This window comes from Arachis duranensis, chromosome 9 (assembly GCF_000817695.3).
Source record: "Arachis duranensis cultivar V14167 chromosome 9, aradu.V14167.gnm2.J7QH, whole genome shotgun sequence".
NCBI lineage: Eukaryota > Viridiplantae > Streptophyta > Magnoliopsida > Fabales > Fabaceae > Arachis > Arachis duranensis.
In genome coordinates this window covers 33,756,115-33,771,576 of record NC_029780.3, presented here as the reverse complement: position 1 = coordinate 33,771,576, position 15,462 = coordinate 33,756,115, and the positions used below count along the sequence as shown (strand labels likewise).

At 33.2% G+C, this 15,462-nt stretch overlaps 2 protein-coding genes across 2 annotated transcripts; one reads left to right on the top strand and one right to left on the bottom strand.

Moving 5' to 3' along the window:
• The first annotated feature begins 5,090 nt into the window (after window positions 1-5,090).
• LOC107465393 (mannosylglycoprotein endo-beta-mannosidase) lies at window positions 5,091-10,399 on the top strand. Its single transcript, XM_016084361.3, has 11 exons — window positions 5,091-5,380; window positions 5,917-6,055; window positions 6,243-6,470; window positions 6,554-6,612; window positions 6,704-6,752; window positions 7,079-7,309; window positions 7,644-7,813; window positions 7,934-8,138; window positions 8,328-9,017; window positions 9,099-9,326; window positions 9,559-10,399. Exons 1-11 carry the CDS (start codon window positions 5,178-5,180, stop codon window positions 10,282-10,284), a joined length of 2,928 nt encoding a protein of 975 aa, XP_015939847.1. The 5' UTR covers window positions 5,091-5,177; the 3' UTR covers window positions 10,285-10,399.
• Window positions 10,400-10,401: 2 nt separating this feature from the next.
• On the bottom strand, window positions 10,402-15,103 carry LOC107465394 (uncharacterized). Its single transcript, XM_016084362.3, has 9 exons — window positions 14,685-15,103; window positions 14,236-14,323; window positions 13,681-13,794; window positions 12,614-12,696; window positions 12,280-12,394; window positions 12,088-12,179; window positions 11,486-11,551; window positions 11,105-11,198; window positions 10,402-10,642 (listed from the first exon to the last, which is right to left on the bottom strand). Exons 1-9 carry the CDS (start codon window positions 14,966-14,968, stop codon window positions 10,538-10,540), a joined length of 1,041 nt encoding a protein of 346 aa, XP_015939848.1. The 5' UTR covers window positions 14,969-15,103; the 3' UTR covers window positions 10,402-10,537.
• Window positions 15,104-15,462: the final 359 nt, after the last annotated feature.

The following is a 15,462-nucleotide window of genomic DNA, read 5'->3' as shown; positions in this document are numbered from 1 at the left end:
ATAGATCATATTTTGCTAAAATATTTAGAAAAATTAATTCTATCATTATTTAATAAATATATAAAATCTCTTAAAAACTTTTTAAAATTCTCATATCAAATTTTTAAAATAAACAAACAAAATAATGCATATTTATCTATGAACTAATAATTTAACAAATGATTCGATAATTAAAATATGTTGACACATAAAGTGCAACAAAAATTCCTTATAAAGTGTTTTCGATATTACTTAAAAAAGAGAAATAAAAACCTGCAATTAACTGATTATTATTCTTTATTCCTTAAGTCATTAGTCGTACATATTCATATTGACCTGTATTTATTTATATTTTGAACTTATTCGTTGATATAGGTATATCTAATGTGTAAAAGAAAATTATTAACTTAATTATTTATATAAAATACATTAAAAAAGAAATTAAATATGAAAAGGATGTGACCTATTATGTACGGATACTGATATGAACACAGAACACCACACAATATGGGACACGTCCTTATGCGAATTTTAAAATATTATAAGACACGCAGACACACATACAAAAATATAAAGTATTTTGAAATATTATTGTTCTTGTATGGATACCTGAAGGGAGAGCTCGGTCCCTGGGAGTCGACGCCGAGTTGTTATCTTCGGTCCCGACCTTTGAGCTTTTGTGGAAGTCCGAGCTTTTCTCCAAGGAGATGTCCAATTGCGCAGAACGTGAGCAAGGAACAAGGGGGGAGTGTACCTGCAAAGGCACTCCGAAGATTAAGTCAGTATTGAGAATTCAATGTATCCTTTGAAGATAAAATATCATACCTTTATAGGTGAGATAAAATAGGTCGGTTACGTTTCTATTGATCATCTGAATTGAAGAGCAATTAATAGGTTTTAACAAGTGATAATGTCTGATTGTAACGTATAATGCCGAGTTATAACGTAAAGTGCCGAGTTATGGTGCATAATGCCGAGTTATTGTATATAATGCCAAATTATGACATCGGATTTATAATGGTCGTATCATAGCCCCCAAACTTAGCCTGACTATATTTTGATAAAGCAGGTTGAGCTTTTTTTAGTTATAACTCGGCGATTTGAGTTATAAAAGTGAATTGGTTGGGCGAGAATATTGAGTTAGTTCACCGTTGTTTGGTGATTTGATTGAGTTTGATTGCGCATGTGTAAACGATGCGACTTTGAATTGAAGAGTTGTCGCGAATGGATAAGTGTTTGTACTTGTATGATATGTGATTGAGTTTGTTGACTGTTTATAGTCATAGTTCGGAATTGAAAACTGGGTTTGATTGCGCATGTGTAAACGACGCGACTTTGAATTGAAGAATTATCGCGAATGGATAACTGATTAAAGATTGTGTTTGATTGCGCATGTGTAAACGATGCGACTTTAAATTGAAGATTTATCGCGAATGGATAATTGATTGAAGATCGTTGATAGTCATAGTTCGGAAGATAGTTGATATAGATCTGATGATAGTTGATATAGATTTGACAAAGAGTGATAATGATTGATATAGAAATGATAATGATTGATATAGCTCAGATAATTATTGATATAAATATGAAAATAAAGATAATAGATATAGATTTGAAAATAGAAAAACAGATATAGGTCAGCGAATAGGGATAACAGATATAGGTCGACAAATAGAGATGACAGATATAGGTCGGCAAATAGAGATGACAGATATAGATCGGAAAATAAAGATAACAGATGTTGATCGACAATTAGAGATAACAGATCTGCAAATAGAGATGATAGATATGGATCGAAAAATAGATATAACAGATATAGATTGGCAAATAGAGATAACAGATATAAATCGGCAAATAGAGATGACAGATTTAAATCGGCAAATAGATATAACAGATATAGATCGAAAAATCAGATTTAGATCGGCAGATAGAGATATCAGATATAATTTGGCAAATAGAGATATCAGATATAAATTGACAACTAGAGATAACTGATAAAGATCGGCAAATAGAGATAACAGATATAAATCAGAAAGTAGAGATGACATAAATAGATCGACAAATAGATATAACAGATGTAGATCGAAAAATCAGATATAGATCGGCAAATAGAGAGATCAGATATAAATTGGCAAATAGATATAAGAGATGTAGATCGAAAAATCAGATATAGATCGGCAAATAGAGAGATCAGATATAAATTGGCAAATAGAGATATCAGATATAAATTGACAACTAGAGATAGCTGATAAAGATCGGCAAATACAGATAACATATATAAATTGGAAAGTAGAAATGACATATAGATCAGAAAATCAGATAACAGATATAGATCGGCAAATAGGGATAACGGATATAAATCGAAAAATAGAGATGACATATAGATCAGAAAAATAGAGATAACAGATATAGATCGGCAAATAGATATATCAGATACAAATTGAAAAATAGAGACGACAGATATAGAATTAAAAAATAGAGATAACAGATATAAGTTGAAAAATAGAGATGACAGATATATATTAGAAAAACATATATAGATCGACAAATAGATATAACTGATATAAATGGGCAAATAGAGATAACAGATATAAATCGGAAAATAGAGATGATTGATATAAATCGGAAAATAGAGATGACCGATATAAATCGGATAATAGAGTGACTGTTATAGATCGGCAAATAGAGATTTTTAATATAAATTGGCAATTAGAGATGACTGATATAAATTGGACAATAGATATAACATATATAAGTTGGCAAATAGGGATAACAGATATAAATCGGAATATAAAGATGATTGATATAAATCGAAAAATAGAGATGACTGATATAAATCGGATAATAGAGATGACTGTTATAGATCGGCAAATAGAGATTTTTGATATAAATTGGCAAATAAAGATGATTGATATAAATCAGACAATAGATATAGATCGGCAAATAGATATGACTGATATATAAATTGAAAAATAGAGATGACTGATATAAATCGGCAAATAGAGATGACTGATATAAATTAAAAAATAAAGATGACAGATATAGATCAAAAAACAGATATAGATCGAAAAAACAGATATAGATCGGCAAAACAAATATAGATCGGCAAAACAGATATAGATCGACAAATAGATAAACCAGAGATGAATTGAAAAATAGAGAGATGATAGATAATGATCGGAAAAACAGATAAAGATCGGAAAATAGATATACCATAGATGAATCAAAAAATAAAGATGACAGATACTGATCGAAAAAGCAGATATAAATCGGCAAATAAATATATCAGATGATTTGAAAAATACAGAAATGACAGATAATGATCGAAAAAGCAGATATAGATTAGAAAAACAGATATAGATCGACAAAATAGATATAGATCAGCAAAACATATATAGATCGGAAAATAGATAAATCATAGATGAATTGAAAAATAAAAGATGACAGATATTGATCGGAAAAGCATATATAAATCGGCAAATAAATATATCTGATGATTTGAAAAATACAGAAATGACAGATAATGATCGAAAAAGCAGATATAGATCGGCAAAACAGATATAGATCGACAAAACAGATATAGATCGGCAAATAGATAAACCAGAGATGAATTGAAAAATAGAGAGATGACAGATAATGATCGAAAAAACAGATATAGATCGAAAAAATAGATATAAATCGGCAAATAGATATACCATAGATGAATTGAAAAATAAAGATGACAGATATTGATCGGAAAAGTAGATATAGATCGGCAAATAAATATATCAGATGATTTGAAAAATACAGAGATGACAGATAATGATAAAAAAAGCAGATATAGATCGGAAAAATAGATAAAGATCGTCAAATAGATATACCATAGATGAATCAAAAAATAAAGATGACAGATATTGATCGGAAAAGCAGATATAGATCAAAAAAACAGATATAGATTGACAAAACAGATATAGATCGACAAATAGATAAACCAGAGATGAATTGAAAAATAGAGAGATGACAGATAATGATCGGAAAAACAGATATAGATCGGCCTTTTTCGGGCCTTAATGATTTACTATATGACCTTTATTTACAAAGGTGCAGGTAAGTTTGAAGCCATTGGAAGGAAATGGGGCCTATAGAAAAAAGGTTGTTTATTTCGAGGCCCCACGGTGGGCGCCAATTGTTCTTGTATGGATACCTGAAGGGAGAGCTCGGTCCCTGGGAGTCGACGCCGAGTTGTTATCTTCGGTCCCGACCTTTGAGCTTTTGTGGAAGTCCGAGCTTTTCTCCAAGGAGATGTCCAATTGCGCAGAACGTGAGCAAGGAACAAGGGGGGAGTGTACCTGCAAAGGCACTCCGAAGATTAAGTCAGTATTGAGAATTCAATGTATCCTTTGAAGATAAAATATCATACCTTTATAGGTGAGATAAAATAGGTCGGTTACGTTTCTATTGATCATCTGAATTGAAGAGCAATTAATAGGTTTTAACAAGTGATAATGTCTTATTGTAACGTATAATGCCGAGTTATAACGTAAAGTGCCGAGTTATGGTGCATAATGCCGAGTTATTGTATATAATGCCAAATTATGACATCAGATTTATAATGGTCGTATCAATTATAAAATATAAAATATTTTTTAATTAAATCGTAATAATATTTTGATATTTGTTTGATATTAAAATATAAACTATTTTTTTAATTATTTAATGTCTTATTTTAATTATATCAAATATTTAAAATATTTTTTATTTTAATAAATAATAATATATTATATCTAAATTTATTTCAAAAATATATGTTAAGATAAAATTGAACATGCTAACACGTGATAATATTTAAGTACGTCTAAATATATTCAAAAAAATATTTTTTATTTTTTATTAAGCCAAAATGTGTCTAATGGAAAGACACGACCATGCTTCATAGGATGTGACTAAAAGTTACGAGACTTAATTACGAGTGGAATTTATTTTAAAATACCCCAAGTGATTTTAAAGTGGATTCAAATGTAACAATGGAAATTAAAGATGATTTTGTGATTGTTGTAATGATATGATTGCATGAAGGACCATAAGAGTAAGTCAACTAGTGACTCGGGGACAGTGGTCACGACACCAATTTCCACACGCATTATCACATAACATAGCAAATAGTGATAATACACTTTCTGTGATTCTCTTGTTGTTACCGACAACATAAATTTCATCACATGGTTGTATCACACTTAAGAGTAAGAGACATGGTGAATAATGTTATGAAAGAGGCACAAGGGAAGATGATTCTTGATTCAGAATGGGTTGCAGCAAGGTCCACTGAGGTTCAATTCAGTGGCATTCAGCTCACCACAACCAACCCTCCTTCCACCGCTGCCCCAACTTCCCCACCATGGATGCATGCTCTTGTTCCCGGAACGTAATCCCTCTTTCTCTTTCTGTTTTCTTTATTACACTGAATTATCTTAAGACCCAAAAAGAAAAGATAGAGATAAGAGTCAGAGACAAGAAAAGTTATGTTTTTGTCTTTGTTTCCGTTTTACTATCTTTAGTCTTATGCTACCTTTAACATTAGAGACATTAACGAGATAGTAGTTAACTCTTTTAGTAGCTTTACTTGCCATTATATTCTGCACATTTGTTAGAATGAGATAGGTATTTTGAATAAACAAATAGATACAAATTTGTAACTTTTAGTAACATTTTTCCAGTTCTAAGTTAACAAACGCAGCCTTATTATTTTAGCTGCAATGATCCATGCACACGCTTTTTGTTTCTTTGATACTCTCTTCGTTCCTCGTTATCGGATTCTGTTGGAGTTACAGATAAAAAGGAACAGAGTTCTCTGTTGAAACCTGCTTCCTTGTGAAAGTTGAGTTTTGAACATGATTTGAGAATTAAATTGAATTGGTTTAAGTGAGTTTCATTCATTTTCCATTTTCTTTCTTGTGACAGTGTTTTGGGAACCTTGGTGAAGAATAAAGTTGTGCCTGATCCTTTCTATGGACTTGGAAATGAGGCAATCTTGGATATTGCTGATTCTGGAAGAGACTATTACACTTTCTGGTTCTTTACAACCTTTCAGTGCAAGCTGGTAGGGATTCTCCTCTCTCATATGATACAATTTCAAAAGTTTGAAACAGTATCATGATATATAATATTTATATAATTTTATTATTCAAGTTCGACTTTGGTGTAAGGCCTTTTCCCCCATCATAGCATATAGACTCCAAATTCTAACCGAATTCAGTTTATCCTTTTCTTGGTTGAGCCTTTTGCAGTCAGTTAACCAAAAGTGTGATCTGAACTTCCGTGGAATCAATTACTCTGCTGATGTATATCTAAATGGGCACAAAATGGTTCTCCCAAAAGGAATGTTTAGGAGGCATTCTCTTGATGTCACTGGTATTCTCAATCCGGATGGCAGTAACTTGCTTGCTGTTCTAGTTCACCCACCGGATCATCCGGGGACAATTCCTCCTCAGGGGGGACAAGGTGGCGACCATGAGGTCAAAGATTAAATCACTGGATTTAATCCATTGAATTTTTCCCTCTCAATTGCTTAACTTTTCTATTTTGTTGATTTTTATAGATAGGAAAAGATGTAGCCACACAGTATGTTGAAGGTTGGGACTGGATAGCTCCTATAAGGTAAAGTTGATGTTGCTTTTAATTTGATTATCTGAAATTTGAAGAGTTTCTGGACTATCTAAAGCTAATGCTAGAGTTAATTTGATTGCAGAGATAGGAACACTGGAATATGGGATGAAGTTTCCATTTCTATTACTGGGGTGAGTTTTAAGGAATGATTTAAGTTCCTTGCAAACTTCTTTTTCTCTTTTTTCCAATAATGTTGTGATCCATATAAAGTACATGCCTTTTAAAAAGAAAATGCATTTTAGCTTTCCAAACTTTCAGTAAATCATGATTGAATATTAAAAATATTTCCAAACCATCAAAGAGTTGATTTGTTAAGCTTGTTTTTTCCATGCATCCCCTTATAATTAATTATTTGATAAATATGATCAAGCATATTTGCATTTTTATTTTTAATATAGTTCATAGTACTTCTAGCTGCTCTTTGATAGGATGATTCTGGTGTCTATATTTGGCGCAGCCGGTAAAAATAACCGATCCCCACTTGGTGTCCTCATTTTTTGACAATTATAAGAGAGTATATCTACATGCCACAACTGAGGTGGAAAACAGAAGCTCCTCAGCTGCTGAGTGTTCTTTGAAAATTCAAGTGACAACAGAACTCGAGGGGAGTGTCCAATTGGTGGAGAAGCTTCAAACTCAAATGCTATCAGTTCCTCCAAAATCTCGAGTGCAATTTACTTTTCCTGAGGTCAGTGACTGCAATCATTCTTCCTGGGAAAATGCTCAATCTACAGCTTTGTTGTTTCTGGTTTAACCTTTTGAAACATGAAGAACTTAATCCTTAATCATGACATCTTTTTTCAAGAACTTTGTTACTTTGAGTTAGCTTTCCATTTTCATAACTTATTTGTTATGTTGTCTATGTTACTCACTTAGTTCTTTCTAATTTTTTTTCTCCCTATGTTGATAAAAAAAATGTGATCCTTGATTGATTTCTAACCTACTTTTAGTATTGATCCAATTAAGTTGGGTAACTTGAAGTTTCGCTGCTTCTATCAAGTGTTAATGGTCTGTAATGGCAGCTCTTCTTCTACAAGCCCAATTTATGGTGGCCAAATGGAATGGGAAAGCAAAATTTGTACGACGTTGTTATTAGCATTGATGTTGAAGGATTTGGTGAGTCTGATACATGGAGCCATCTCTTCGGATTCCGCAAAATTGAAAGCCATATTGATGATGCTACCGGTGGAAGGTATGGTAAAATTTCCAGTATTTCTTTAGTAGCACATACCATTTTTTTAGTAGAATTCCAAACTTAAATTGTTTTCAGATTTTGCATGATATGTTTTGTTGCATGTTTATTATATCATAGGCTGTTCAAGGTCAACGGAGAACCAATTTTCATCCGAGGCGGTAACTGGATCTTGTCTGACGGGCTACTACGACTTTCAAAGAAGCGGTATGAGACGGAAATCAAATTTCATGCGGATATGAATTTTAACATGATTCGTTGCTGGGGTGGTGGACTGGCTGAAAGGCCAGAATTTTATCATTATTGTGACTATTATGGCATTCTGGTAAGATTGGTTTTTGCTCATTATGTTGCTTTATCATTCTTTCTCCTTGGTTTATTTGTGTCCTTTTTTATTGGTATAGTTTTTTCGGAGATCTCAATAGTTTGTTTGTAATTAAGTTCTTATATTGTTGTCATGATACAGGAAGTAGTAGCTTTATATTTGATGACATTAATGATTTGACTCTTGCAGGTATGGCAAGAGTTCTGGATTACTGGGGATGTTGACGGGCGCGGCATTCCAGTGTCAAACCCAAATGGTCCGCTAGATCATGATCTTTTCTTGTTTTGTGCAAGAGACACAATCAAACTTTTAAGAAATCATGCTAGTCTTGCACTTTGGGTTGGTGGAAATGAACAGATTCCACCAAAAGATATAAATGCTGCTCTGAAAAGTGATCTGAAACTTCATCCATTTTTTAAGCATGTAAATGAAAATGGAAAACCTGGAGTAGTTGAATTGACCCCATCATCTGCCACGACGAATTCATCAGGGGACCCTAGCCAGTATCTTGATGGCACTCGCATTTATATAGAAGGATCATTATGGGATGGATTTGCAGATGGGGAGGGGAACTTTACTGACGGACCATATGAAATTCAAAACCCTGAAGATTTTTTCAAGGATAGTTTCTACAAATATGCATTCAACCCGGAGGTCGGTTCCGTAGGAATGCCAGTTGCTGCTACCATAAGAGCCACAATGCCTCCAGAAGGATGGCAGATACCATTATTTAATGAACTTTCCAATGGTTATGTAGAAGAAGTTCCAAATCCCATTTGGAAATACCATAAATACATTCCATACTCAAAACCAACCATGGTTCATGATCAGATTCAGCTCTATGGTATAGCGAAGGATCTTGATGATTTTTGTTTCAAGGTATGAGAAACTTTTATCTGGTAGCCACTCATTCATGTTGAGTTTTCCATGATATTATCTTTGTTGTGCAGTTGTTTTCAGGCTCAACTTGTAAACTACATACAATACAGAGCTCTTCTTGAGGGATGGACTTCTCGCATGTGGCGCAAGTGTACAGGTGTGTTGATTTGGAAAACACAAAATCCTTGGACTGGTCTGAGAGGTCAATTTTATGATCATCTTCTCGACCAAACAGCTGGATTCTATGGCTGTCGATGCGCTGCAGAGCCAATTCATGTACAGCTTAATCTAGATACATATTTTATAGAAGTAAGTATCTAAGAGACTATGACTAAAGTTGTTCTTTCAATAAGATGAGAAAGAAAATAACACATTATTAACAAAACAAAATACTCCCTTGTCTCTTGATTGAAAATTGAGATAGGAAGCAAATGGGAGCAAGCTAAAAGGATATATCTGCAAATCATCAAGATTTTCCAGTTCTGAAGAGTTTCTGGAAGGTCTTGCTTTAATTTTTCTTTTATTTTTCTTCTTAAAACAGGCTGTTAATACTACATCAGAGAGATTGTCTAATATGGCTATTGAAGCTTCAGTGTGGGATCTAGATGGAATGTGTCCATACTACAAAGTTCACGAAAGCTTCACCATGCTACCTAAAACAGTCACACCTATTTTCGAGATGGACTATCCCAAGTTGGAAAACGCAAAGCCGGTCTACTTTCTTCTGCTCAAACTCTACGACAAATCGGATAACAGAGTTTTATCAAGAAACTTATATTGGCTGCACCTTCCTGGTGGAGACTACAAACTACTGGAGCCATATAGGAAGAAGAAAATACCACTCAAGATAACATCAGAGATTTTTGTTAAAGGATCCACTTATAGATTTAAAATGCATGTGGAAAACATATCTAAAGGACCAAACACCGAAAACAGTTCAACAGAACATGAACTGGGTTGGTTTAAGAGATTACACAGATGCATTGGTGGTAAAAATAATGGTTTGAAGGTATCTGAAATTAAGGGAAATGGTATAGGTGTTGCTTTCTTTCTTCAGTTTTCTGTGCATTCTTCAAATAAGGACCACAAGGAGGGAGAAGACACAAGAATTCTCCCTGTTCATTACTCAGATAACTATTTTTCATTGGTTCCAGGAGAGGCCATGACTGTTAAAATTTGCTTTGAGGTCCCTGAGGGTGTCACTCCTAGAATTACTCTGCAGGGCTGGAATTACAGTGAAGGACACACTGTACTTGAAGCTCTATGAGGATGTCGCAGAGAAACACTGAAATTGATCAACTGTGTATATATTACCATTAATAAATGCATTTGAAATTCAGAACTAAACAAGCCCCCTTCTCTCTCTCTACATTTGAAAATTCATCTTTATGTAGCACTGTAGCATATTATACAAGCTTAATGTTATTTTAATATGAATTTTGAAGTGATCACACAAATTGACATGAGCCACAATTTAAGGTCGGGACGCAACAATGATGAGAAAATGTATTAAAAGATCATCATATCGCCTTCATGAACCTATTAATTGAAGAAAAGATGCTTGCTGCTTTTCCAAATAAACTTTGACCTTGTCCTGACTTCTGTTCATCCTCGCCAAATAAAATCTGGACCACATAAAGGTCAATGGACTATCATATTGATATATGGGATTAAATTTCATCCATAATCAATGTAAAAGTTTATACTGATATCTAATCACGTGTGTGTTTGTAATAGAAGGGCACCACCTGTGTTAAATGCTTTTACTAATGTAATAATTCATGATTGACTTTTTGCTAAAACCCTGCTTATACTCGCAGGTCACATTGCATTGAAATTGAATTCTTTGTATATCACTGCACAGAAAAACTCTTAAGAAACTTCTGGTTTTGTATTATTTAATGCATGCATAACATCTTTTGGTTCAGGTTTTTATTTTATTTTTTCACTATGAATTATTCACCATCCTTTGCTTGTCCTTCCTCTTTCCAATAATTTATGCTTCTCCGAATCTCCCTCTATTTTATATAGGAAAGTGGTTGTATCCATAAGATCTGGCAATTTAATCTGGAACTAAAGCTACTAACCTCAAGATCTGCATAATCAGGACGGTTGATGAATTCCTTGGCAAGCAAATATCTGTCTGGCCTATCCTTGTCATCACTGAACACTTTCCACATTCTGAGTGTGATCAAAACACGACAGGAATCAAACAGCAGATCAATGTGGTTAACCAAACAATTTAACATATTGCCTACAGCATGAAATTTGACCAAATTTGAATAAACAAAAATGACCGTGAAACATCTGGGGGAAAAAAGATATTGATTATTGAATCACATCTAGCAAAACAAGTGGACCAAATAATCCACTTTTACGGTGGTCTAAGGTAGTCTGGGTTTGGGTAAGAGCAATATGCAATTTTTTAAATGTGATACTTCTTATGAGAGGGAACAGAAGAGCCTTACCCTGGATAACACCTGAAGATTGCACCGAATGGCATTGGGCGCATGTGATAAACTGTTGTAAAAGTGCTGCGCAAAAATTGATCAGAGTTTAGTCTTCTGATAGTGTCAGAATAAGCCAATTCTTCAAAATAAAGCACATGAAAAAAGACTTTTATATAGTAAATTACTTGGTTGAAGATAAACATAACATTTATATAATGCTAGCTACTCTGATTTTTTACTTCAAGCTTCGTAACAAATGTTAGCTTGGCCTGCCAAAAATTACTATCACCAGAAAAACATTAAAAAAAAAAAAAAACATGTACATGTTTCCCTGTGATTATGTGATATTATATATGAAAATCCTCTAGTTATAAAAGTATTCATTTAACTCCATAATATTTAGGGTATACTAATATCACACTAGACATGCTTGTATTTTGTAAAATATGACTCTAATCTCCCTTATAAACACGACACTGACTTCCATAGAGGGGAGGTTAGTGTTGGAGGGACAAGTCGTAATATCGTCTAAACTCAGGGGAGGTCATGTAATTTACACGATATTATTTCTCCCAACAAGTTTAAGATAAAAAGTAAACAAAAATAGCTCAGAACCAAACCTTAGAAAGAAGCGCCTCAATCTCCGGACATTGATACCAACACCAACATCCTCGCTAATCAGGCGTGGATTCCACATGATAAGGGGTCTCACCTACCAATGTGCGAGAAGTTTGTATGAAACATATATGTGCACAAAAACGCAAGAGAATGACATCAGTAATAAAACAGGAGAATTCAGTGCAGGGATGTACTGGATCACTTGAGAGATTGGATGCGATTCTCTCCACACTTTCTAACATCTGATAATCAGGAACAACCATAACCACAATCTCATCGTCACTCTCTATAGGCTTCCGGTCACTTAAGCTGGATATACAGAAGACCGGAATGTGAGATATATGCAGCATGACTATAAGTACAGAGAAAAACTTAAATTCTACAAATAGAAATGTAACTGAACAACCATCAAGCCTTAAGTGAAATACAAAAGAATCAAATGCTTACAAAAACTACACTACCTAACTATGCTGCTCGGGTGGAAAGAAAAATAAAACATAGAGCGTTAATTGATGTGATGGCAGTTACCTTGCAAATCTAAACTGAGCATCCTTCCACCGGTATTTAAGAAGAGCAGCTGCGCCAGCATCTGGAAATATGGCTTTAACTCTCTATCAATCAAACTCACAAACTTAGCAACAAGTTTACAGTGTATAAAATAGATTCATTAAGGTTTAATTACTCTGCCGTCGGTCCTTACAGTTTCACTGAATTTTCAATTAGGTTCCTATATTTTTTTTTCCTTTTCAATTAGATCCATATATCATATCAGATTTTATAACTAAATCCCTACCATAACAAAAATGTTAGAATTAATAGAATATTTTGTTAAACAAAACGGAATATTTAGTCAAGTGTTAGGCATATTTGTTTTGTTTAACAGAATATTTTGTTAATTCCAATGTTTTTGTCACATTAGGGATTTAATTACAAAATCTGATATGGTATAGGAGCCTAATTGAAAATCCAGTGAAATTATAGAGACTGACAGAATAATTAAACCATTCATTAAAACACAAATTGCAAAACCTTATTGAATTTGAATCATCATAATCATAAAAGCATGCCTAAGTTTAAGTATTTGTCAGCATCTATTTTGTGAATCCTTATGTCATGTAGAAAATCAGTCAAAGCACAACTATCGCTCTATTGAATCATTATGTCAATGAATTTTATTGCATTTTCTAATACGTGTAGTTTACTTCAATTAGTGGAACGGAATATAGCTATGGCTATATTTATGAGTTATTTAATTTTTCTCTTCATAACCAAGAACTACGGGTCTAGAACAATTCAAATAAATCAAATGACATATTAGTAGTCTTCTTATTAGAAATAAAACTATGGACTAAGTAGGAGTATAAGTTGGATGCTAAAGAAAGCATAAATACATTTGCACATGTAGCAGCAGAGAAAGCATTAGTGTTGACCATAACTCACAGGTGTCAATAATGTAGGTTACATCAAAAGAAACCAATTTAACTTACATGAACCTAACAAAACAATGGATCATATATAGAAGTATTTCTAAGATATTGAATAGAAAATGGCATTTAAAGTTTAGCAAATTCTTCACACATTTCAATTCCACTAACCTGACATTCTGTTTCTGCGATAAGTGTATCCAAGAAAATCCTTGACAATTCCCAGAGTTCTACCTGTGCACCTTCATCATCTAAAAATTGCAGTTGGGGGATTAAGAGTTCAACCTGTGAGCAAGTTAAAAATAGTTAGTTCAAGAAAAATGAGGTGCTAAAGCAACTCAAAAGAACAAACTAAGCCACCCATTAACCTGCCTTTGCTTAAAAAATCTCAGTTACATGAGACACAAAATGATAAAAATTTGAATGCCAATCTCAAAAAAAGAATAAAACTAGCACTATCATAGTCTTTTTTAATTTAAACATGTTAAATAAAGTTATGAAGTTGATCTTAAACAAAATTTTCAGTACAATTAATCAAAGTCAAAACACCAGGATTCACCCAAGAATATCCACAGAGAAGCATTGTTCTATCTTCTATAAATGAAACCACACCTTAAAAAAAAGATCTGCGACAAATATCCAATTGATTACAGCAAGTAGTACCACAAAATTGAAAGCATAAAGTATAAAAAAAAATTAATAAGGACATGAAATTTTGGCACATACTATGGCTCTCATCCCTCCTGAAGAGACAAACAATGCAGCTGCCTCACTTGATTGTCGCACCGCACCCTCCAAATCTGAAGGCAAACAACTGAAAACACAAAAATTGAGTTAACATCTTCTAGACACACATTATCACAATTTAGACCAAACTCCAAGGCTAATAAACGCATCATCATCTCAATAAATTCATATTTGGACTTCACCAAAAAATTGTTTAATTAACAGCATAAACTTTCAGCAACAAACGATCATTTACATAAACGAACTGAAGATAAAGCACTATTGAAAACATAAATATAAACACTATCCAATACAATGTTTCATGGCTTACAATTTTCAAAAAGCTACGATAACACATAAGTTGGAAAAGGAAAGTAATATTAAATATAAATTAATCAAATTAATTAATTAAGAAAGGTAAGGCTAAAAGGTGGTCGAAATAGAAGTACCTGTCATCTTCTTCCTTATCGCGATCAAGATAAGGTTCTGGTTCTGGACTCTGAGGCGTGTCTGTGTCTAGGGGAGTTTCACCTTGGAATTTATCAAACTTGGCAAGGATTCTAGTGGAGGTGGCACGGTGGAGGGTGTAGCGGTGAAAAAGGGAAGAAGAAGAAGAAGAAGAAGAAGCAGATAAGGGAAAAGAAGAACGAGTGGCTGTGGATGAAGCTGAAGCTGCGAGGGTTGAAGGAATGTAGGTATAGTGGAAGTTGCAGGTTATAGTTGATGAAGCCATTTTAGTTTGTTGACTGTTAGTTACCCTGTTCCAACATCCAAGGCCCTGGAATGGATCATCAATTCATCATCATTCACATTCCATAATCTCACACAAGTGCGTCTCGCTCTCACGCTCTCACAGTTCCACTTCAAACTTGAAAAAAAAAATAGAAAATGAAATATAAAAAAGAGATTTAAAAATTCTTTATTTTCTCAATTTTTTTTAATTTGTGTTCATTTATATGAGTTTTAATTTTTCATGCAATAAGTCAATTAACAGAGTTTTACTGAGGGAAAAATATAGGATACTAAGATATAAATTTGGCAACTGTTATCAACAATAATTAAAAATACTTAAATATAATTTATTGTTTATTGAGACATCTAATCATGTCATAATTAGTTTTTAAATTTATTATTTTAAAAAATATTATCTCGATTTAATTTATAAAGAAAACTAATATATTATTAATTGTAGTATCTATCACTTAAAAAGAGAAAAAACATGTTTGT

Coding starts and splice junctions, on each gene's coding strand:
- LOC107465393 (XM_016084361.3), top strand. CDS start 5,178: ATGGTTGTATCACACTTAAGAGTAAGAGACATGGTGAATAATGTTATG. Junction 5,381..5,916: donor CATGCTCTTGTTCCCGGAAC/GTAATCCCTCTT, acceptor TTCTTGTGACAG/TGTTTTGGGAACCTTGGTGA. Junction 6,471..6,553: donor GACAAGGTGGCGACCATGAG/GTCAAAGATTAA, acceptor TGATTTTTATAG/ATAGGAAAAGATGTAGCCAC.
- LOC107465394 (XM_016084362.3), bottom strand. CDS start 14,968: ATGGCTTCATCAACTATAACCTGCAACTTCCACTATACCTACATTCCT. Junction 12,180..12,279: donor CCAATCTCTCAAGTGATCCA/GTACATCCCTGC, acceptor GCACATTGGTAG/GTGAGACCCCTTATCATGTG. Junction 11,199..11,485: donor ATCTTCAGGTGTTATCCAGG/GTAAGGCTCTTC, acceptor GATCACACTCAG/AATGTGGAAAGTGTTCAGTG.